The sequence below is a fragment of the Pteropus vampyrus genome, unplaced genomic scaffold (genome assembly GCF_000151845.1).
Source record: "Pteropus vampyrus isolate Shadow unplaced genomic scaffold, Pvam_2.0 Scaffold171, whole genome shotgun sequence".
Classification (NCBI taxonomy): domain Eukaryota; kingdom Metazoa; phylum Chordata; class Mammalia; order Chiroptera; family Pteropodidae; genus Pteropus; species Pteropus vampyrus.
Window position 1 is genome coordinate 502,797 of NW_011888952.1, and position 24,623 is coordinate 527,419.

At 48.2% G+C, this 24,623-nt stretch overlaps 1 protein-coding gene across 1 annotated transcript; it reads right to left on the reverse strand.

Annotated features, from left to right (window-relative positions):
* CAND2 (cullin associated and neddylation dissociated 2 (putative)) lies at positions 1 to 24,623 on the reverse strand. The gene is made up of 14 exons (XM_011370542.2): positions 24,475 to 24,623; positions 22,610 to 22,764; positions 21,782 to 21,905; positions 19,547 to 19,812; positions 18,078 to 18,183; positions 17,799 to 17,941; positions 15,706 to 15,998; positions 14,726 to 14,867; positions 12,875 to 14,377; positions 9,036 to 9,131; positions 6,032 to 6,201; positions 4,765 to 4,929; positions 3,083 to 3,190; positions 1 to 1,059 (listed from the first exon to the last, which is right to left on the reverse strand). Exons 1-14 carry the CDS (start codon positions 24,612 to 24,614, stop codon positions 832 to 834), a joined length of 3,639 nt encoding a protein of 1,212 aa, XP_011368844.1. The 5' UTR covers positions 24,615 to 24,623; the 3' UTR covers positions 1 to 831.

Here is a 24,623-nt window from a genome sequence, read left to right on the forward strand (position 1 = left end):
TTACAATTTAGGATCTTTTATTAACCTAGCACAGAAAATTCTTTTGCTTGTCACTTAATTCTCTGTCCTCAATACTAAAAACTACATGTTCAAAACCTTCCTTAGGACAGACCAACTGGTTATGCCTAGGTGTGGTGGCATGAAAGATGGTTTGTACTTACATGCTTTCCTGTTTCCCTGTTTGCCACATAAATTAAAGAAACACATTAGCCCTAATTCCCTACCCACCCCCTCCCCCTGCAAGAAAACAAGATTTCTGATTCATCACTGCCAATGAAAAAGCATTTCTTTTTTTAATTCTAAAATGTGGCTAACTCAGAAGTACCTGAGTTTTTAAGATACCCAGCCAAAGCACTAATTTTTGGCAGATGATCAAATCAAGTGAATTGAAAAAATGAAATTAGTGACAAATCTGGGACACTAGTGGGAAGGCAGGCCAGCCTGCTGCCTCCCAGCAGCTGTGAGCATGAGACGATGTCAATGTTAAGTGCTCTGTGAGGCAGGGACTTGCCAGCTTAAAAGAACCAGACAGACCAGTGTGAAGTCACATCAATCTTTGTGTGGGAGGCCTGGAAGATTATGTCCTGTTGCTTTGAATTACTATCCTGAGTTAAAAGGGCCCAACTTTTGACAGCCTTGGAGCTTCAGCTTGGGGCCTATGTGTTGGGGTCCCTGGTGAAGGCACTGTAAGCTCTGAACAGGAGCAGGAGGGCCCCCAGGGAGATCAAGAAAGGTCATAAGTAAAGGCCTGTGGCCTTTGGTGGTGGGAAGGTGAGGCCTCAGCCTTGGGAGGACGCCCTTCTCTTGAGGAAGCGCCCATTTGGGGGCTGACTAGCTGAGTTCCATTGAGTCTGTGCTGGGGACGGAAGCAGAATCCTTCTGGATGCTTTCAAAGAGGACAGCAAGTTCAGGGTTGGATCTGATTTGGGAAGAGAAGTCAGCCATGATGGGGCTTTTCCCCACTTCTGGGATGGTCAGCAAGGCGGCCACTGCCCTCATTGCAGAGCGTTTCAGTTCATCTTGCTTCTCAAACTCCTGCTTCACAGAACCAGCTTTGACCTAAAGCGGGAAACAATGAGCCATCCTTCATTGAGCCAGGCCTCCAAAGGGCTTCCTGTCAACTACCTATAATCTTTGTAAGCTCAAATACACACTCCTCTCCTTCACAGTCTGGTTCTATCTAGCCTCTTGAGTTTCTTCCACCTCTGGGCTTTTACACTGGCTGATTTTCCAAGAGGGCAGTTGTCATTTTAGTCAGCTTCAAAGTCACCTAAAGGCCTCTGACCAATCTAAATTAATTTTATTTTTGGTAATTGATGGTGACAATTGCTATTAAGTGTTCACTTAATCTCCCCCTGACAAAAAGTATTTGGCTATCTCTTTGTTTAAAACGGCTCTTGGTACCACAGGACTTAATTAAAGATCACTGATAGTCTTTAAGCGGGTCCTCTGCAGTCCATTCTGTAGATGCAGCTGGAGAGTAAATATCCAAAACTGCCTTAACTGATTTGTTTCCTCATCCCCCACCCTTTCCCACTTAGAGAATCTCAGGAATTTCCCCACTGCTTAGGGAATAAAGGGCCTCTGTGACAACCCAGACAACACTAGGCTCTTCCCCCTAAAGAATCTGGTGAAGAGCTTGGTACTGGACAGTTCTTGGTATTGGGGTTGGACAGCTCTGGGTTCAAATGGCACTGCCCTGTGAGAGCTGTGACTTCGGGCAATCACCTTTTTGCCCCTTAGTTCCCTGTCTATAAGAGCCTCTTCATAAGGCTGCTATGAGGATTAAAAGACTTAACAAGTCCCTACCCTCTTCTGGGAAACTCTTGGGGCCAGATGTTCTTTTGGAATTCAGGAGTTTTGGGTGTTTTAGAAAGGTGATAACATGGGTCTGGTACAATACCCTATTATCAAAAACACTTTCCCCCACTAAATTTATGGGAATATGTAAGAATATTATGAATACCACAATAAGAAAATAAAGGTCATAAACAGTCTCATGCCAGTTCAAATTAAGTTTTGTTGCCAAACAAGTTACTAAAAAGCTTTTTGCTTCCGGAGCTTTGTAGGTTTCCGAATTGTGGGTGAGAGATTGTCTCGCGTCAGGATGCTCAACAACATCCTCTGAGCAGCCAGACTGAGTGGCTTTTGTGTAGGCCTCAGATCAAAGTGAATGAAGAGTGTCCTGACACTGCAATGCTATTTTCAGCTCCTCCCTATGAATTAGGATTTTTCTCCATGCCACCATATGGTTCAAAGAAAACTAGAAATGATTTGGCCACTGAGACTGTCAAGAGCTCAAAGGCCCTGCAGAACCACCGTTTTATTTGATTGACTTCATTCTAAGCATGTTAAAAATCAAAACACACAAAGCAGGTTTCTATTAATTATCAATTGTAATTTATCCACATAAGATTTCTTTTTTTTTGGAGGGGGGGGTAGATTTTGCTACTTAAAAAATTACTGCTCCATAGGTATCTCTTCTCTTTAAGCTCCAATCTAAAATACTCTGCCCTCTTCGTCTAATTTCTTTTACCTTTCCAAAACCTAAATTATCTCTTTTATTCAACAGGTATTTTACTGGGTACCCTGGCTGTGCCAGGCTCTGTTCCCAACAGTGCAGCTTTCCATGAAGACTTCTGCCCCAGATCCCTCCCCTGGCCGTTGAGGCACTCCAATTTAGCAGCAACTCTGCCCCACATCAGTCAGTCAATGATTTCTAGGAGTCTGACTCAGGGATTAGGATGTGAAAGGAGTGCCCATCATGTTTAGTGTTGTATCTCTAGTACCTTGCACAAAGCCCAGCACCCAAGAAATATTTAATGGATAAAAGAGAGCTGAGTTTGAGTCCCAGTTCTGCAATTTACTAGCCATGCAGCCTGTCAACAACTTCGCTCTGCGCCTCTGTTCCCCTGTGTATACAATAGTAAGATTAAGGTGTAATTAAGAAGTACTTTATAGGACGATGATGATTAAATGAAGCACTTCCCACACCACCTGTACCACAGGAAGTTCTCAGTAAATGATAGCTATGAACCATTTGTGGGGGACCCGGCAGGTGTGCACAGAGCAGAGGGCTTACCTTGGCGGTGCAGGTGGCCCTGAGTGGCTCAATGAGCCGGTCCACCCTCTGCAGGACGGGTGCAGGACACAAGGTGGCCAATCGTGCAAGCATGATGAAGGTCAACATCTGCCCAGGAGGAAAGAGATAAGAGTTCTTGGTGAAATGACCCAGGACAAAAAGGAGCAGGTCCTGAGGGAGAGCAGAGGTGCTGGGCCCAACACATGGAGCTCAAATCCAAACTCACACTAATTCCTGCCTGGGCCCCTGCCTGAATCTCTCCCTCTCTGGACCTCAGTTTCCTCATCTGTATAATCTGAATGGTAATGTCAATTATGCCAACTACAACTGGTTGTCCTGAGGAGAATCAAATCAGAAGAGGCACGAGGGAGCGGGCAGTTCTCAAACTCAGATGCCCACAGGGCCAGGCAGGTACTATCCATGAGTGAAGGGCCAGATGGGAACTGAGAAGGAGTAAGGAGTCCATGCTCCAAACAGCAGCTACTCACCTCCAGCCAACTGTGGCTAGGTGTGAATTTGGCCTCACGGGTGAAAGACTGTTTTCAAAAGAAACCCTGATTTTCATGTAAAATCTTTCAATTTTTAAATGTTGGCACCTAACTTAAAAAGACAAAAAAACAAATAAACTGTGAGCCAACTAACCATGGCTACAGGCCTGGATTCAGCCTGCAGGCAAATAATGGTGACTTCTTTTAAAAATGGTAAAGTCCCTATAAATGATACACATTATAAAGGGTGGTTGAAATTTATACAGCCTACTCATCCCCACCAGCTATCTAACCTGCCCTGATCCCCACACGCCCCACAGCAAAGGAGGAAGACAGGCAGAGAAGCAAAGAACATGCCATTAGAAATCATGAGCTATATAACCCATGGCACCTCCACTTCCTACTTGTGCTCCTGAACTAGCCAGGTCTCTGGTGTGTCCTCTGTACATGGGGCATCATAAACTCACTCTCCAAAGGTTAATATGAAGGCTGGATGAGATAACTGTAGGTTGCTCAACAGATGACACATCCACCCTCCTCAGCACCAAAGGGGGCCTGCACATAGGGGTCCAAAGTTTGAACTGATGTCCAGGCCTTGTCCTGTGCTCCCTGGACAGTGGGCAAGAAGGACATGTAGCCAGAGGGAGAGAAAAAAGGAAGACTTGCTCAAGCATGAGAAAAACCCATAAAAACAACTCGCTTTTTACCACTCAGTGGGTCTTGGCCATCTTTCACATCAGTACACAGAGATCTGGCTCACTTTTTTTAATGCTGCTAGGATTCCATGACTGAAGTGCCCAGCTTATTGAGCCAGTTCTCCATAAGTGCACATTTAGGTAGCTGCCAGCTTTTTCCAATTTCTAGAAATCTGTGAAGAACCATCTTGAACATGAAACACTGCACATGTAGGAGTCGGTCCAAAGCTCTGTTCATGGAAATGTAATTGCTGGGTCAAAGGGTGTGTGAGCATTATAAATTTTTCTAGTTATTGCCAAACCATCCTCCAGAGAGCTTGCCAGCATAGACTCCCACAAAGGTGTTTTAAAATGTGGGTTCTTTTTCTTATCAGAAAAGAACAATACAGCTGTTTTCATGGGAGTAGGGGGTGGGGGACAAACAAGTAGTGGGCCCAGTGGTTCCTGGCTGTCCCCTTGGTATAGGGTGGGTATAGGTCTGGCAGGGGGCTCATCCTACCCGGATATCGTAGTGGTCCTTCAGGCCGTCCTCCACATGGTTCAGGAACTCACAGATGTCCAGCTGGCCCAGGCAGCTCTCAAGCAGTGAGTACATGCACTCAAAGGCTGCCTTCCGCACATCCAGCCCATCGTCCACTGTGTGCTTGAAGGGCCCCATCTCCACCTGAAGGAGGGAAGGATGACAAGAGGTTAGAGGATGTGACCCCAGAGTGTGAGAATACCTCCCCTAGTTCCTGCTGCACAACCCATACCTCTGTTGTTCAATCCTGTGTCTCGTCCCCAAATCACGCCTTATACTCTCAAGTCTACAAGCCTTTGCTCAGCCTGCAATGCCCTTCGATAATGATAATAACAATAATTATCATTATTATAATCTACTGAGCAGTTATGATGTGCTAAGCTCTTTCCTGAGCGCCTGACAGAAGACATTTTACTCAAGCATCATAACAGCTCTAGGAAGCCAGTGTTACTATTAACCCCATTTAACATATGAGGAAACTAAGGCTCAAAGAGGTTAATTAATTTGCCCAAGGACACACAGCTAGTAAATGGTTGACCCAGAATTAAAAACCCTGGTCTCTCTGAAGCTTTTAACCATGATGTTCTGCTCTTAATGGTAAACTCCTTCTCCCCCATTCAAATACAGCTCAAATGTCTCCTCTTTTGGAAAACTCATAACCTCTTTAAATGGTCACTTCCTCCGCAGTGTTGCTAGGTGGTTCAGACATTTTTATTACATTGTGTGATGACTTAACTGTTAAATCACCTTTAATCTCTGTCCCTTAAATCCTTACTTTGCCAACTGGGCTCTAAATAAGTTAAGTAATCAGCAGAGTGGGTGTCTCTCTCCTTCAGGAGACCATGGTGCAGAAACCACATGTGGTACAGCTCTGAGTCCTGGCACTCAGACACAGGCCTGGTATTCCATAAACATCTGCTGAATATTGGGTACTAACAAGAGCCACCAGTATTTACTGTGTGCTGATCATGTGCCAAGAGCTGTCTGAGCACCTGTAGGACTTAACTCACTGAATCTTCTCAACAGTCCTATGATGCAGACATGATTATTTTGCTCATTTTGCCTATGAAGAGAAACTGGGACTCGGAGTGGATTAGGTTGTCCTGATAGGGTCACACAGCTGGGAAGTAGAGGTACAGGACTTGACATAGGCCATGGGGCCTGGTCATCTGATGAGCTGGACCCTAATTCTTACCATAGCCCCAACAGACCACAGGGCTCCCACTCAGTCCTCCCTGGGTGTTACCTCTCGGATGAGGTCCCGGCGGATCTTCGTCTCCTGGTAGAGGAGAGGCAAGATGTCATCCAGCAGGTCCCGTACCAACGAGGGCTTGTTGTGCACAGCTGAGTTGAAAAAAGCCAGAGTGGCCCGGCGCACATTCAAGTCTGGGTCCTGCAAGCTCTCCATGAACTCTCCTGGCAGAAAAACGAGAGGAGGGTGTGAAGGATGGCACAGCCAAGACACAAACCACCTCCACCCCCACCTTGGTGATCTGGTTCATGCGAGTCATGCAGACCTGGCTGAATGTGGGTGAGCATGTTCTGAGCTTTGTATCACGCACAACAAGCCTTCAAAGTCCAGATGAAAATGTGAACTTAGGTCTGGCCGGGGTTCATATCCAGGTTCTACTACTTCCTCGCTCTGGGACCTTGGAGAGCCTCAATGTCCTCATTTGTTAAATGAGGGTAATAGCAGTACCTATACTGTAGAGCTGTTTTCATGATTTAAAATGTAGTAATGTATATAAAGCACATAGCAGAGGGCCTGGCACAAAGCAAAGATCCTACAAATGTTAACTTGATATTATTACAGATGAGGCTCCTGAAGATCAGAGAGGTGAAGTACCTTAAAGTCACACAGCACTTCTTTAAGTATACCTTTCTGTACAGTTTAGACTTCTTAATAACTGTGTTAATGCTTTATATAATTAATAAATAAAATCAAGAATGGGGGAATCCATAAAAAAAAAAACACACAACAAAACTATTTCAAATGATTAACATAACCACCCAGGTTATGATGGAGAAAACAACTCACCCAAATAACTTCCAAAGAATTCTGATTACATGCCCTCAGGCTAAAGATAAAAGAACTATAAGCAAATATTGACTTTTCACAGAGATAAAGGTTAGCAATTCTCAGACTACTCTCTTTGCATTCCAAAATTAAGTGAATAAATATCTTGTAGATAATAGGAGCTGAGTTTCTCCTTGTAAGAGAAGGACATATGGAAAGGGCGACGGCTAGAATGAACTCCTATGGTGGTGGACCGGAATAGGAAGTTTATACATGGACATATGTGTGTCTGCCTGTGCACATACATTCATACATATACATATTTCCTAGTATGTACTGTCTGCTGTAGCAATGAGCACACCTAGTGTACAGATCTTGGATTCTAAATATCATTCTTTACTAAAAGGAATTGGGGCTCCTTGGAAAAATGGCTGATTCCAGGGCTAAGGCAGGAAAGATGAGACTGGAGCATCTTATTGTGCCAAAAAGTATGGATATGCTCAAAGAATGATGGAAACATGTCAATGAACAGAGGAACAAGTTTGAAGGGCTCCCACATGCTAAATCTGAGACTATCTTAAAAATCAAAATAAATACAGTAATAGATTATAACACACTGGATGAAACAGGAATCCATCCATAAGTCTATAATGATATGAATAAATTAGTAAATAAATAAACAAATGGGGGAGAAGGAAAAGTTCTTCCTGAGAATAGAATGCAAACTGATATATATGCCGGATAGAATGCTGGAATTAGAAAGTCACTATTTGGCAACTGTCACTAATCACTGATTCAGGTAAGAAACTACAATGGATACAAAATGTAGTGGGCAAACTCTGATGAAGAAGTTATTTCAACAGACTAAAACATACTTATTCATTCCAAATGAAAAAGAGTAACTGTAGAGTGAAAAAACCTGGAGGTCTCCGCCTTACCCAGGTGATCAGTTACCATCACCAGACACAAGACAAAATGCCATTATGTGCTTCCCAATGTGATGCACTGGCAAGAACAGTGTCCCAGCAGAGTGGAATTCCAACCCAGGGCTGGCAGCCTCTAGGCCCTTCAACTGTGCCATGCTGGCTCCTAGGTTCCCTACTCTCTGTGAAAACACAATTGTGGGGAACCAGCAAGACCTAAGTTCAAATCTACTCTATGAGCTGTAGTTTCCTCATCTGTAAAATGGGGCCAGTCCTACATTCCATGCAGGGAACTGTGAGAATTAACTATGATGATATATATTAAAGCATATTAAAGTGATATGCAATGAGAGCTCAAAAACCGTGGTTCAAACATACAACAACAAAAACCAAACACCCAGGTGGAGGCCCCTGGGGGTGCCAGTCAAGCACAGCTTAGGCGAAAGGGAGGAAATCAGGGCTAGAGGCAGTGTGTGCCCACTGGGTCAGGTCACAGGATAAAGTCGCTACTGATGATATTGCTGTAGCTGTACTGCACATGTTCTCCAATTCAGAATGTGGTCACACCTGATGAACCCTTGGTTTCACACCAAGTAGTGCCCCGGCAGGTGGAGATCAGCACCCCCATTTTATGGCTGAGGATGAGATGATCCACTCTCACACAGCCAGGGAGTGGCAGAGCCAGGATGTGAACTCAAGGATGGCAGACTCCAAAACCTCTCCATAGTCCACTAGGTGGCCTTCCCTGAACTGCTGTGGTCCAGTTCAAAGCCCACAGTCTCGGAGCTCTGAAGAAGTAAGCCTGATCCTGCAGAGCTCCAAAGGAATGAGTGCTCAGCCTCTTCTCAATGAAGGCTGCTTGGGCTCCTCAGGCCAGAAGGCCCCTTGGACAGGGGACAAGTTGGAGAGCTACTCTCCTCTACCCCGGTGCAGCTGTGCCCTCTGATACCAGTGCATGCCAGAGGTTGGTGGTTTCCCACTTCTAAGAGCCTGTGTGTTCATGGAGCACTTTCTCTCTCAATAACCCATGGGGTCTCCAAAACAACCTTGGAACTGCAGATAAGGGTTCCTTGTCTCCATTTTACCAATGAGGAATCTGAGGCTCAGAGGTGAGAAGGGGCATGCCTGGCTCACCCAGTAACTCAGTGGCAGCACAGGGATTTGAACCCAGGCCCCACGCTGTCATGGGGGTGAGGTGGCCTCCCAGATCTCCAACTCCCTTCGACTAATGTATAAGAAAAATCGGTCACAGTTCAAGGGCTGTTGAGGGGGCTAAACAAAGTTGGGGGAAGAGGGGATGCTCTGCTCACCGATGAAGCTCTTCAGGAGGGGGTCGATGGGATGGGGCTGGTCCGAGATGAGGAACTTGACTGCTGTGATGACAGTGCTCCGTGTGTGAGGCTGACCTGCAGGCAAGAGGCAGTGGCGTGATAAGGGGTAGGGCCAATCCTAGATACTCACAGATCGTAAGGTACGAAGACTCTTCTCTTCCTCCACAGGAGACAGAACTGAAGCCCCTCCCCACTTGAAACCTGCCCTGTAATCTTTGGGGAAGTCGATGCTACCATTTTCCTTAGCAGCCTAGAATCTTCCCTGAACTCTTCCTGCTGCAGGTGAGAGAGTAAAACTGCCAGTTCTAGGGTAACCACACTGCAGGATACAAACAGGGAACCAAGAACCCAAGACAGTGGTCAACCCAAAGAAAAATCTTTGCTTAGGCCTTAGAACTGAATTCTATTTTTCAGACATATTATTTTAATTAATCCTCAAGATGGTTCTATTAATGGGTTGACAATAAAATAATTATTAAAATTATTAATATCTACTTTACAGAGGAGAGAGAGATCCAGAAAGGTTAAGTTCATGTCTAAGGTCACACAGCAGATCCAGAATTCAATAGCTGATTCTGAGCCTTGGCTGGGCCCTCCTCCTCAGCCCTGTCTTCTCCAAGCTGGGGGCAGCTGTACTTCAGATAGGCTGGTCAAGGGGATTCCAAAAGAATTTAGTTTGAGAATGAAGATCTCAGTTTTGCTTTTCTGCTTGCTTTTTGAGCAGAGAAGCTGAATAAAGGGAGGGAAATACATTTCCTACTGGGTGAAAGAAATAAATCAGCAGCTGCTCCATATGCTTCTCAATATCCTTTCTAAATTGCTCACATTTTAATGGCATTTTGTTACAGAAATAGAAAAAAAAAAATCTCAAAATTTGTATGGTGCCACAAAAGACTCCAAATAAGCAAAAGTATCTTGAGAAAGAACGAGAAGCCAGGAGGCATCACGCTTCCTGATTTCAAGCTATACTATAAAGTTATAGTCATCAAAATAGTATGGTTCTGGCATAAAAACAGATACATAGACCAATGGAACAAAATAGAGAGGCCAGATATAAACCCAGGCATATATGGTCAACTAATATTTGACAAGGGAGCCAAATATACTCAGTGGGGAAAAGACAGTCTCTTCAATATATGGTGTTCTGAGAAAACTGGATATGAAACAAGATCCATATCTTACACCACTCACAAAGATTAAGTCAAAATGTATTAAAGACTTAAATTTAAAACCTGAAACCATAAAACTCCAAGAAGAAAACAGAGGAATAAAGCTCCTTGACATGGTCTTGGCAATGATTTTTTGGATATGACACCTAAAACACAAGCAACAAAATAAAAAATTAACAAGTGGGACTACATCGAACTAAAAGGCTTCTACACAGCAAAAGAAACCATCCACAAAGTGAAAAGACAACCTATGGAATGGGAAAAAATATTTGCAAACCATGATAAGGAGTTAATATCCAAAATATGTAAAGAACTCATACAATTGAATAGCAAAATGAACAATCCAATTAAAAAATAGGCAAATGACCTGAATAGACAGTTTTTTCAAAGATACTCAAAAGGCCAACAGGTACATGAAAAGGTGCTCAATACCACTAATCATCAGGGAAATGTAAATCAAAATCACAACATGATATCACCTCACACCTGTTAGAATGGCTGTCATTAGAAAGAAATAAATGTTGGCAAGGATGTGGAGAAAAGGAAATGCTTGTGCACTCTTGATGGAAATGTAAATTGGTGTAGCCACTATGGAAAACAGCATGAAGGTGCCTCAAAAATTTAAAAATTTAACTGCCATATAATCCAGCAATCTGGAATTCACTTCTGGGAATATATCTGAAGGAAACAAAATCACTATCCCAAAGAGATATCTGCACTCTCATGTTTACTGCAGCATTATTTACAATAACCAAAACATGGAAATGATCTAAGTGTCCATCAATGGATGAATGGATAAAGAAAATGTGACACACACATACATAAGAATATTGTTAAGCCACAAAAACGAAGGAAATCCTGCCATTTGCCACAACATAGATGGATCTTGAGGGCATTATGCTTTGTGAAATAAGTCAGACAGAGAAAGACAAATACCATATGATCTCACTTATATGTGGAATCTAAAAGAACCAAACTCATAGAGACAGAGATCAGATTTGTGGTGGCCAGAGATGGGGGTTGGGGGGTGGGTGAAATGGGTGAAGGTGACCAAAAGGTATACACTTCCAGGTATCAGTACATAATTTCTGCTAATGTAATGTACAACATAACTATAGCTACCAATACTATTTTATATATTTGAAAGTTATTAAGAGACGAGTATATCTTAAAACTTCTCATCACAAGGGGAAAAATGTAACTATGAGAGGTGATAGATATTAATTAAACTTACTGTGGTAATCATTTCACAATATATACATATATCAAATCATTATGTTGTACTCCTTAACCTAATATGCATTATATGTCAATTATATCAATACAACAGGAAGAAAAACAAATAAACTGCTTGCTTCTCTCTACCCCACCCCACACAGGTTAAGGCTGTTTCCATCATACAGACCTTACATTCAAGACTCAGGAGAAAGTTTACAACTTGGTGCTAGGGTATGTATAAGTGAGAGCTACTAAATTTAGACTTTTTGTTGTTTCTCTTTCCATCCTGACTGGCTCCTAAGAAGATTCAGGGTGGCTGATGAAGATATGCATAATAGGATAGGATTAAGTGAATTTAAAATAAAAATGAGGGTAACGCAGGGACCTGAGATGGAGACTAGAATAGAGTGAGGGGCGTGCAGAAAGAGGCAACTGGGAAGTCCCATGAACTCTCTAGAAGCAGGCTACTAATTTGGCTCTAAGCTTCCTTCTCAGCAGCCGACAGTAAAAAGTAAAAAGGACATGCGACCAACTCAGTAGCTGGTTCAACAGCATGCATGAGGCAAAAACAAATTAGAGCTTACAAAAGGCAGGGCTGCTCCTCATTTCAAGACTGCCTCTCAAGAGTTCTGGTGAAGAGCCCTGTGAGTGTGACAGGGACTATCCTTAGGGAATGTTCTTCCTGTCTGTGCAGGGATGAGGGCCACACAACTGCTTCTTATAAAGCCAGTAACCCAGCAAGGGCTTAATATAATCACCCATATAGCAACGACAGCAGTGTTAATTAGATATGACACCCTATACCAAGCACTCTGCCTACATTATGTGAACTGATACACCCCCTTATCCTATCAGGTAAGGGCTGCCGCACACCAAGCCAGCTTGAGGCCTGAAGGCTAGACTTTCATTCTCAGGGACCCAAACATCCCCATGTGCACACCGGCCTGCTTTCTTTCTTCCCCAGCTGTGGAACACTCTGATGTGCCCTGATCTAACCACACAAATGGCCCCCTGGTTCCTGCCCAGCCCTCCAATCTAGACTACATTTCTATTTGCTCCTGGCTCAAGCTAGCCCAAGAGAGATACACTCCACAGGCTGCAGTTTCTGGTCCCTCAGACAACTGCTTTTGTCAATCTTTGCCTGGAGCACAAGGCTGCTGTCCTCACCAAAAATTACAAAAGTGGCATCCTGAAAACTTTCTTTGTTAAAGGGACCTATCAAGGATTCTGTCCCCTCCATCCCACAGAGTCCCACGGGAGGCCTATAGTCTCAGGAGATAGTTTTTAATGGCTCCTCTGCCTTTGTCTTACACACACTGTAACTCTCACACCCAATCATCTGAACTAGCTCACTTTGTGTGGGCCACTCTACACTCGGGTAAACTGCCTACTTCTGATCTAGGCCACTTCTGCCCACACTTGTGCCCCTACCTGCAGCAAGTTGCTTCCGGAATCGGGGCAGAAGGAATGGAGGGTTCACGAGGACCAGCTTCCCAATGCATTCGGCCACCACCCCCCGGGTGCCCTCTTCAGCGCCCTCACACCGCTGGAACAGCAGGGCCCAGATGTCCTCCGCGTAGGGCTTCAGGCTATCAGGCTGGGCAGCCCCCAGGGCCTCCCTGAGCGAGTGCAATAGCAGGTATTGCCGTCGGGGCTCGGCCTCGATCTGCCCCAGCAGAAAGGGCAGGAAATCAGGTAGGTTCCCAGCACCCACACGGCCCAGTGCATAGGAGGCAGCTGCTCTCACGTCCTCACTGGGTGACCCCAAGGCTTCCAGGAGCACTGCCTTCAGCTCCCGCTGGGGGCCTGGCCCAGCCACCTGGCCCACCTCAGCCAGTGACAAGAACGCCAGGACCTTGACCGCTGTGCTGGATTTGGGTGACCTGGCATCACAGACCAGGCGGTTTGCTGTGCCTGCTGCCTCCTGGGGACAGGCAGCTGCAAGAGCTGCCACACACCGAGCCAGAGAGTGGAACACCTGCTTATGGAGGCCTGGCCCGCCGTCTACAGCCTGGTCATAAACAGGTGCAGTGAGCAGGCTGATGAGCTCAGCATAGTCCACACATGGGGGACGGGTCCCCACTAGAGCCTGCAAGAAGCCTTCAGCGGCCACTAGAACACCTGCTGGCAGCAGGGGTGAACGCAGCAACCGCAGCAGCTCTGAGAGCACGGGGCCACTGACCTCAGCCAAAGAGGCTGGCTGGGCCTGGGTTACCGTGGCAAGAAAGTCCACAGCCAGCTGGGCCACATGCATATCGCTCTCATTGACCAGAGCAGGCAGCTCGGCCAGCACAGATCGCACAGCGGATGGAGGGAGGCTGAGTCCCTGGCTCTGGGCCAGGGCATCCAGAGCAGCCAGTGTGGCCAACCGCAGTGCCCGTTGGTTCTTGCGCAGAAATGAGGCCAGAATGGGCAGTGCGTCGGCCAGGATGGGCTGCAGGTCAAGCCGTAGCGGGGACACGGCCACTAGCGTCAGTGCCTTGACTGCAGGCAGGCGAGTGATCTCATTCCTCAGGCGGTCCAGGAGGAGCAATAATGATGGCTCCAGGTCATCCCCCAGCCGATCACCCAGGTGGCCCACGAGGTGGCCCATGCAGGAGATGGCCCGCTCCTTCACCTCCTGGTCTAGGTCAGTGGCACGGAGACGTGCCAGGGTGGCTGCAGACATTTCTCCAACATATGGCTCGGGGTCCAGCATCCGAGGCCTGTCCACGGGCCATAGGGCCCGCACCAGCTCCTGTAGCACCAGCAGGGCCTCAGCCGCAATCTTGTAGAAAGGGTCAGACACACAGGCCATCACAGGTGGCAGGAGGGTGGGCAAGTGCGGATGGAAGGCCTCAGCTGGCTCTGTGCCCAGCAGCCCCTGCAGGAAGGCCAAGGCATCCATCCGGATAGTGGAAGAGCTGGAGCGGTCCACCAGTGAGAAGACGATGCCTACAGGGTGAGGGCAGAGGTTACGGGCCATAGATCCCGACCCAATACAACCTTCCCTGGGTGCGGGAGTGGAACACCCACAGGCATCTGAGCTGGATCCAGGCACCTGGGCTCTTATGCAGCAGATTCTGAGAGGTCAGGGCTTGGCTGGGGCCAGGGCTAAGGGACACAGGCCAGGGAAGCCATCTAAAACCAGGATGTAGGGCCTGTACCCCAGCCTTGTTTTCACTGCTGGCAATGGGGAGCCACCACAGGTTGCTGAACAGGGGCACCCTTGAGGGTTGGGGACTGGGGTCCAGGTTCTGGAGAGGCCCAGGATAGCACATACCAGGTTCCAGTCTATCCTACCTGCTACCAGAATGGGCATGTGCTCTGCCAGGCTGCCAGGGAGGACGCCCGCCAGCTCGGTGAGGAGACTGAAGCAGCCCTGGCGGGCCCTGACACTCCGATCTTTAAGCTGCCGTTGCAGGGCCTTGATCACAAGGGGCACCTGTAGGCAGGTGAGGGAGGTGAGTGACCACCAGGGAACCTCCACAGCCCACCTACTCCTGGGGAGCTTTGCCCATGGAGGACCCCAGCATGGAAAGGATGGCTCCACCCCAAGCTTTCTATCACTCGCTCTGTACCAGGCACCTGATTCTATACTCAGACCCTCTGAGGTAGGTACTATTCCTGAGCCCACTTTACAGATGGGGAAACAGGTACAGAGATTAAGTAACTTGCTCAAAACTACACAGGCAATCTGGCTCCCACCCTCACATCCCGAGGGGAAAAGCACTGGCCCCTCCCTTCTCCAATTGGGTTCGCCCCAGATGGGCTCATCCATTCCCCCGAGCTTCAGATGTCAGCACAGCAATGACTCCTGATACATATCACCAACACCAGATTCGAGTGCTGACTGCCCACCTGATGTCTCCACTCAGATACCCAAGGGCCTCGAACATAAATGTTGAGAACTGGACTCTGGACATCACCCTCTTCATACCCTATCATCTTGGGGAACTGCACTCCATGCTTCAGCCAGAGCCTGGAACTCACATGACACCTCCCTATTCCTCCCTCCACATCCAATCAGTCAGCAAGACCCAAGAACTGTGTGGTCCAGGGGCAGGGCCTTCATCTGTCTTGCTCCCTGCCAGGCCCCAACACCTGATACACATGGCTAGGCACATAATAGGTGCTCAATATTCACACTTTCAATGGATGGACAGATGGTGGGGCAGGTGGATGGGTGGGAAGATGGACAGATGGAAGGGTTGTGAGCAGGAGGGAGGGTGAGTCGTGAGTGGGGAAGTAAAGGGATGGGAAAGAGGTGAAGGCATGCCCACCTGTCCTCGAAGCATGTGGAGGTTGCTGCCAGTCTGGGTGGGCTCCTCGACTGCCTCCAGCCATCCTTTTGGGGGCCGTGTTTGCCGCAGCAGCACGATGTAAGCCCCAAAGACATCAGCCTTGACATTCTCCTCCCGTTCTTTGAAGCGGCGGATGAGCGCAGGTGCCAGGGTGCAGTGGAAGTCAGACAGCAGGTCTGGCCGGGAGCTGATCAAGGCTGCCATGCATTTGGCTGCCGCCCGGCGCACCTTCCAGCTCATGTCATCATCATCGCTGTATTCATCCTCACTCTCTGGGACAGGAATGAGATACCCATGCAACCCCGCACTCTGTAGCAGATAGACAGGGAGCTGCCTGCCCCATCCACGTATCCCTCAGGACAGAGAGGAGGGAGCTGTGCCTGTGCTTCACCTTTCTGACAATCATTATTTATACCCTATTAGGAATGTTACCTACCATTTAATGAACACCTACTATGTGCTAGGGATGGCACAAAGCACTTCAAATCCACAATCTCATTTTAGCCTCATAATGACCTTGTGAGACAGGGATTATTTTCCCACTGTAGAGATGAGAAAAATGGGGCTCAGAAGGAAGTGACTCACCCCAAGTTACATAAACAGGAAAACAGCTGGAGTTAAACTTGGGTCCTCTCTCTGTCTCTAAACACTTTGTTATCTTGACTATACCAGGATAACAATTGACTTCTAAGTCTTCAGTAAGGACTCAGAGAATCTATTTGGGGTACAAAACCCATCCTTTGGTTTTAGGACTGTCTGTGTGATGTTTCATTTACTGGGATTCCAGAAATGAGAGGCAACAGGGCCTGCCTTTGGCATTTCCCCTCTTCCCCACCCCAAACCCCAGCTTCTCAAGGGCCTTGATTCCGGCTTCCAAGCAGAAAATGCTGTGTTTATGTGGCTTCCTGCTCTCTGAGCTCCCCCAAGAGGTCAGCGCTCACAGAGTACCCTGAGCCCCATTTTACAGTTGACTATAATAAGGCTCAGAGATGTTGAGACTCTCCTAAGGCCGCACAGGGAACAGGATAACTGAGCGCAGATTTAGGACCACAAGGCCCACCCCTATCACCTGGGGAGACACATGAAGCTCAGAAGGGATGGCCCTAACTAGGGCTGCCCCAGGTATAGGCTCAGGGGCCAGTGTGTTCCTATCCACAGTGCTCTACTGACTTAGACTAAGAGGTGGCATCTGGACAAGCCGCAGTAGACCATATGGACGATCCCATGGATGTAACCTGTCAGCTGAGCAGATGTTCCCTCTAATGGATCATGATTTGTTACCTCTACTCTATGCCATCCACAAAGAAATATCCATAGCTTCCAGTTACTGACAAGAAAATGCCCAATCTCCCCGGCTTGGCATTCGAGGCCCCAACATGCCTATCCAATCTCATCTCCTATCATCCCATCTTGTTCCAAGTATGCCATCAGACCCTAAGACCCCTGCCTCCATCAATACCCTGCTTTCAGGAACCTTGGGCATCCATCTGAGTGACACATAGGACCACAGGCACAGAAAGAAGCCACCGAATCCACTCCCTATCCAGATATCTCCCCAATCAGTGTCTATCATTCCACCATTAGAGCTTCACTCTGCTGGGTTAAAGCAAGTGTCTCTTGGAAGCCATGACTAAAAGGGTAGAGATGGCAGTATAGAGGTGGAGGAGTCTCACAGACATGGCTCTCAAGTCCCGCTATGCTACTTCCTAGCTGTGTTATCTCAGGCAAATAGCTTCTCTAAGTCTCAGTTTCCTTGTATGAAATATGGAGATAATAATAAATACCTAGTTTTCCAGGGTTACTGTAAGGAACATAAAATAAGAGAGTGTTTAGGACACCAGCAGATGCTCAATCAATGTCAGTGATTACTACTGTTGTTATTGTGCAGTCAGAAAAGATGGGGACATTGAGGAATCTAGATTATGGTAGGCAGGGCTGGAGACTGTAGAACAGTTGGGATCAGAATGGGGCACTAAATACGGCTCCTGTCTTTGGCTGGGTGGATGGGGGGTATCCCAGTAAGGATGCACCTATTTCTGCCCTCCAGCCCCAATGACAAATTGGCCACCCACCTTGATCACTGAATTCACTATCTTCTGTCTCCATCTGCTCCTCATCCCCATCACTGTCATAGTTATAGTTGGGGTCATGCTTCATGTACTGAAGGCACAGGCTGGTCACATTGGGCACATGAGGGCCCATCTCCTTGGGGCACCTGTAGGATGGAATGGGGAGGCTCTGGTGAACTCAGGCAGGACAGGGCAAGGAGTGGGGCAGGGAAAGTTAGTGTCCCCACTAACTTCCCAATGAAACTCTGGGGCCCCCATCTTCCAGCATCCCGCTGCACCTACTTCCTCAGGAAAGCATCGAAGGCCTGGAGGCAAGACTCCCGGAGCTCATCGTCATCCAAGTTGCAGAACTCCTCCACCAGAGGCACCAAGCGGTCCAGGTGGGCCCCTGAAGGATCGGGTGGGTCACTGAGGACAACCCTTTCCTGGGCTCCCCTAGCCCACAGTGCTCAGTCTGTCCCTAAACCCGCAGCCCTAACCACTGCAAATTCAACTCAGAGGCGTCAGACTCAAACACATGTGGGTTCTAGCTCTGATTCTGCCACCTATAAGCTCTGAGATCTTGGGCATGTCACAATACTTCTCTGACCTCAGTCTATTCATCTTCATAGTAGGGATGACAATGCCCACCAGACAGAGATTTTGTGAAGACTAATGAAATGATGCAGATAAAGAGCATCACTCAGGTCCTGGCACAGAGTAGGCACTCAATAAGATGCATCTCTTGTTGAAACTATTACTCCTGTCCTTGCCTTATTTCCTGTACTAGATTATAGCCCTGGAAAAAGGAGAGAAGCAGAAACTGCCCTTACAGACCAGGCATGAGGGGCCCCTGCCTGATTCCTGGGCTTTGGAGGGTTCTGCTTTAGCCCCTCTCCAGCCACACCCTTCCCCACTTTCCTGCCCACTGACCCCAAACCTTTGTCTGGGTCCCGTGCAGACCTCTTTCCCAGGTCCATACTCTCAAGAGTGGCCAAGTGGTGGCTGCTACTTGATGTGTGTGTATGTGTGTATGTGTGTGTGTGTGTGTGGTGGTGGTGGGGGTTGGATAGAGTATGGACTGTGGGCTGGTGTCCCTATGTGTGCTTGTAAGGTCTCTTGCTGTGAGAGCCAGAGGGAAGGGAGGAGCAGACCATGGCCAGCTCTACCCACATTGCCTGATCTACTCCAGAACGCCAAGGTGTTTGAGAATAAATTCAAACCTGGTTACAGGATTTCATTTCTATAAAATAATATATGGTCACAGAGAGCAGATTAAGGTTGCCTGGGGTGGAGAAGAGGGAGGGATGGACTACAAAGGGGCACAAGGAAACTTTTGAGAGAGATGAAAACGTTCTGCATCTTGATTGTGGTAGTTTGGCCAAAACACACTGGATTGTACACTTTAAACAGTGTGGTTTATTGTAATACATTATCTCCCAATAAAAACTTTAAAAAACTCAAACCTGGCTTACAGGTTGTTATTAAGGTATATTTGTTAAAATAGAAGGACAGAACATATTTTATTCAAGTTTGGTAGAATGATTTATAATTATCTGAGAGCCTCCAAGTAAGGCTCAGAGCAAAACGGTGCTCAGGGCCAAGCCTGCTGCTGCCTCTCAAGCCCCGTTTTGCCTTTCCAGGTAGTTAAACCCCATTCCCTTAGAGGTGGCCAGCCCCAGGCCCCAACCTCTCAGCCTGGACGCCGCCCCTTTCCATAGCATCTCTTTGCCTTGGCCCCGCCTCCTTGCCCAGGGGTACGGTTCCCTTACCCAGGCGGTGACCTGCCTGGCGGCCAACGCTGCCCAAACACTGGATCAGGGTGCGGATGGTGGCGGGGCTGGCAGGTGCGCGCGGGCCGGGAAGCCGGTCCAGGAGATGGTCAGCGAGCTCGATGAAGAGGTCGGTGCTGCAGGCAGCTGCTAGGTGGCCAAGAGCCCCAACAGCTCGCTTGCGCACCGCCAGGCGCGGGCTGCTCAGCTGCGGCAGGAGACAGTGCAGGAGGCTGGCATGGAAGGCGCCCAATGGGGCACCCAGCCTGGGGAGCCAGAGGGGGCGTCAGGAGGGTATACTGGGGCCAGTCATCTCTTCTCTCCCTATCCTCTCCTGATCTCCTCCTCAGAATTATGACAACCCAATGGCCCTTGGTAAACGGAAAGGAGCCCTACATCTGTGGCATCTTTATTATTATTACACGAAAGAAAGCAGAGAAGTGAAGGTAATTTCTCAAGGATATCCGGCCAAAAAATGCAAAGCCAGAATTTTGAACCCAGGTGTCCAAGCTCCCAGCCTGGAGAGAAGGCCTGATGGTAATGACAGTGGGGCTGTCCTGATTTCTTGGAAGTCTGTGCCTTGCCTCAATGTCCGCGCCCCCTCCTCCCCCTCACTGAGACCAGAGTGGTCTAAAATCAGCCTCTGACCTGGTCATTCCTCTGCTTAACTCCTTTAATCTCCTAAGTGGCTCCCTAGTGCCCTTTGTTATGATAAGCTGAGCTCTGGGCTTGAAGCAAAAGGCAACACAGGAGAATGGTTTCTACACAGGTAGAAGGTAACCCCTGCCCACTGCAGCAGCTTCTACCCTCACCTTCGGACCAGGCCTGTGTATTTTCTATCCCACACATGTCCTAGGACTTCTTCTTTTCTCCACACGAATACACTGACCTCACCCTCCCATATCTCTCTGTCCAGCCCAGACTTCTCTTCTGGGTTTCATTTATTTATGTGTTTACCTGCTACGTAACAGGGCCTACGCTGGGCACTGGGGTGAGCAAGATAGAGCAAGATAGGCCTTAGAAGCTGCCCTCACAGAGTTTTGAGTTGAGTGGGGCCCTCCCAGGCACCTTAAATTCAACATGCCCCAAAGTGAATCCGCTGCCTTCCTCCCACACCTTCTCCCACTCCCAGATGGCGCCCTATCACAGCAGTGCCCCTCTGTCTCTCTCATCCACTTCAAGCCCTGTGGAGTCTCCTCCAAAATACCTGAATTTACCTGCTTGGGGAAGCCTCTGAACCAGTCTCCCTCCGCCCTGTTCCACCCCCTCCCAGCTACCGTGCACACTGCAGAAAGGAAGATCCACCTAAAACACACAAATATGCATGTGGCACTCCTCAGCCTCTGCCATAAACCCCTCCATGACCTCCTTACATTTTCAGTCTGATGGTTAGTCACCCGCCCCAAGCTTCTGCCCAGCCCTTGGGTCTCATCTCTCCTTCAGGCTCCTCCACAGTACACTCCAGATCATGACTGCCTTGCACAACCCCCGAGACTCTATGTCTTCTCTTGCCTTTATCCTCTGGACTGAAGGCATTCTCCTGTCCCAGTGTTCCCTTATGTCCCATCTATGCCTGGCCAAGTCCTGTCCATCTCTGAAGGCTCAGCTAACAGGACCCTCTCGAGGAAGTGTCCCCACCCCCCAGCTGGGTTAAGGACTCCTTCTCTGAGCTCCTACAGGCCCTGCTCTTATCCTTATTGTTGTTCTTACTCCAGTCACAGTTAATATGTCCGTGAGCTCCTCCCTAGGAGTGACTGAGACTGAGCCACTCCACATTCCCAGCACTAGTCCAGCACCCAGCATTTCTCTGGCCACGAAGTAGGTGCTTAAATCTTGGGAGACTTAATGCATGAATAAATACTTTAAAAATATGCATTGCAATTTAAAACAAAGGCCCTGCTATATTAGCTCAAAAGAAGAAAGAGAAAGAAGGGGGTGAGGAAAAAGATGAACACACCTGAGCTTCAGCTATGGTGAGACCTGAGTTCAAATCTTAGGTTCTGCCATTTATTGACAGTGTGACTTCAGGCAGGCCACATCACCTCTCACAGCCTATAAAATTGTGACAAATGAGCTCTCCTTTGCAGGACTGCTGGAACAATTAAGGAGCCCCAAGCACAGGGCTTGGTATGCCTGGTATGCAGTAGGTGCTGACTATGTGGACTTCAGTCCTTCCCTGTCCCCTTTGCTCCCCCTCCCACCTGGGTCTTCCTTGCCCAAGGTGGCCTCCTGCACCTGCTCAGCATGTCAGAGAGGATGTCCAGGGCTTCCAGCTGCACGGCCACATCCTCTTGCTGGGCAATGGCATTGGTGAGCTGGCCAGTGATCTTCCTGCACACGTTGGTGGCCAGGCCAGAGCCTGCACAGAGCACAAGGTGGGCACAGTGAAGCACAGGGCTGGCCTCTACCTCTGGTTGGACTTTGTTCTGGTTGTGTTCCTGAGCCCATGTCCCTGAGAATCCTGCTAACCCAGGGAATTCAGGGCTTGAGTGGTCCCAGGTTTGACCCAGAGTCCTAATCACACTAAAGGAAACAGCTCAGGGAGCTGAAAAACTGACAGCCGATCTGCTGGCTGGCTCCCCCCACACCCAACCTCTCCTTCCTTCTGCCCTCCACTAGAGAGGCAGGAAAAGTTAAGCACTTCTTTTTCTGGACTCCCTTGCTGCTAGGAGGAGCCAGGTGACCCTGTTCTGGCCAGTGAGATACAAGTCAAAGTCTTCTGAGTGCTTCTGGGGAAACATGTGTTCTTTTTATAAAGTGTAAGAGACCTGGGCAGAGATTCAACCCTGTCCTAATTGAGCTGCAAAGTGCTCACTTCAGCAGCACATATACTAAAATTGGAGCTGCAAAAAAAGAGTGGCTGATCCCTTCAAAATTATATGAGAAAAGTAAAAGCTGCAGTAACAAAACAGCCATGAACTTAAAGTAGATCTGGGTCTGAATTCTCTGCCACTGACTAGCTGGTTGACCTTAGGTAAGTCCCCTCACCTCTCTGAGCCTCAGTTTCTCTAACTATAAACTAGAACAAATAATAATAGTACCTAATCCCTGGGACCTGGGTACCTGTGGCTGCAGCAGGGAGTTCTGACAGGACGGTCTTGAGGCCGATGCCAGCGATGTCTCGGAGCTGCTCCTTGTCTGACCGCATGTTGGCACAGAGAGCATCCACAATGGTCTCCACCTGGTACTCCTTCACTTTGCCCACCAGAGGACCCAGGCTGAGCAGAGAGGAAGGGAGGGAGCAGGTCCAAAAGCCCCAGACTCAGCCTAGGTTAGGCTGTCCCTTTTGTTTCCTCATGCCTATGGGGCCACATGTGCTGAGGAAAAGGCCCCGGATCAACAGAGGACTTCCTATTTTGCCAGAAGTAGAGGCATCTTATGGCTATGCCAATGTTGTGCCTGCTACCTCCTAAACTTGTATCTCTTCCTGGGTTTTGCATCTCAGTATATGGCCAAACCATCCAACCAGTAATCTCGGCTAGAAACCAACGAGTACCCAAGAGCAGAGGTTCTCCAACTGGACTGAATATCGGAATCTCCTGGAGGACTTGTTAAAACACAGATGACTGGGCCCTACCTCAGATTCTCAGGCACAGACGCAGGAGCTGGCATGCACCAGAGTAGTGAGGGCTGAAGGGACACGGGGGATGGGGGAAGCAAAAGCCTTTGCCCTAGGCATCATGAGGTTGTGGTCCTGGCACCTTGGCTACTTACCTCCAGAGCTGAAAAGGCAAGATGGGGTATGTGTTGGGGTGGGGGGATGGGGGGAGTGGATAGGGCACTGAGGAATGGCAGGGGTCGATGGTCAACAGAAAATTGGGTCACTGCCTCTTTAACAGTACTCTATGAGCTGGGTTCAGGCATTCTGGGTTTTGTTAATGAAGTTCAACTTGATCCCAAGAGGGAAGGGAATTCAGTAAAGAGTTTTATGCAGGAAAAGTGACATGGTCAGGCATGTGGTCTGGCTGGAGGAAGGTGGCTCAGGCAGAGAGGCGAGAATCCACATTCTAACGCACTGACATCCTCGGAGAACCACTCATTTAGATCAGAGGCTCTCAGCCTTGACTACACGTTAGAATCACCTGGGGAATTTAAAAACACCCATGTCCAGGCCACACCTGAAACCAATTAACTCAGACTCTGGGGCTGACACCCAGCTAACAGTTTTTTAAAGGCCCCAGGCAATGGCAATGCACAGTTAAGGCTGAGACACAGCACATATAGTGCAGCTGTTTCTAAACATTAATGTGCATTCGGGTCCCTTGGAGACTTTCTTGAATTGCAGATTCTGGTTCAGTTGTTCTAGGCTAGGACCTGAGAGTCCGCATTTCTGACAAGTTCGAAGTGATGCTGACGGTGCTGATCCATAACCACACTTTGAGAAGCAAGGCTCTAAGGCATAGATTCTCAAAGAATAGTCCCTGGACCACTGGTGTCAGTATCTATTGGGAACTTGTTAGAAATGCAAATTATTGGGCCCTACCAGATCTCCTGAACCTGATGCATTCCCTGCATCATCCTCCACCAAACCCCAAGAGCAGCCCTCAGCCAAAGACTGACAGAGAACTGGCAAGTGGGAACACTCCAAGGGGTATGTCCCACACGGTCCTAGAGGTCCCCAGTAGGGTAAGCTATGCTTGCCCACAGAAGTAACTTGCTTGATGATGCAGGCTTTATTGGCTTTCTTCCTTCCCTGCCTTACTTCTCTATTCCCACACTGGAGTTTCCTGGGATCACCTCTCAAATAAACTTACAACTGAATCTTTGTTGCTGAGTCTACTTCTGGGGGAAGCCAGACCAAGGCACTGTCCAACACCACTGGGGCTCCCGGAGCTGCTCTGCAATTCTCAGAGGCTGTACCCCAAAGGGGCAGGGACCTCCCAGACTGGACAGGTGCCCTCTCTGTCTCCACCAAGGCCGACACTCACCACTTGACCGCCAGGTTCTGCACCTCGCCATTCTTGTCTTCCAGGAGCCTAAGCAGCATCTTTACCACCTTGCGCTCACTGTCCTCATCCAGCTGGATGGAGTCCTTCTGCAGCTCTGACATCAGATCACTAGTTGCCATGAACCTGGG

Excerpts from the sequence above, each read along its gene's own strand:
- CAND2 (XM_011370542.2), bottom strand. The coding sequence starts at position 24,614 with ATGGCAACTAGTGATCTGATGTCAGAGCTGCAGAAGGACTCCATCCAG. Across the intron at positions 21,906-22,609 it reads ACTCCCTGCTGCAGCCACAG|GCTCTGGCCTGGCCACCAAC; the intron begins GTACCCAGGTCC and ends TGCTCTGTGCAG. Across the intron at positions 14,378-14,725 it reads CATGCCCATTCTGGTAGCAG|GCATCGTCTTCTCACTGGTG; the intron begins GTAGGATAGACT and ends CTCACCCTGTAG.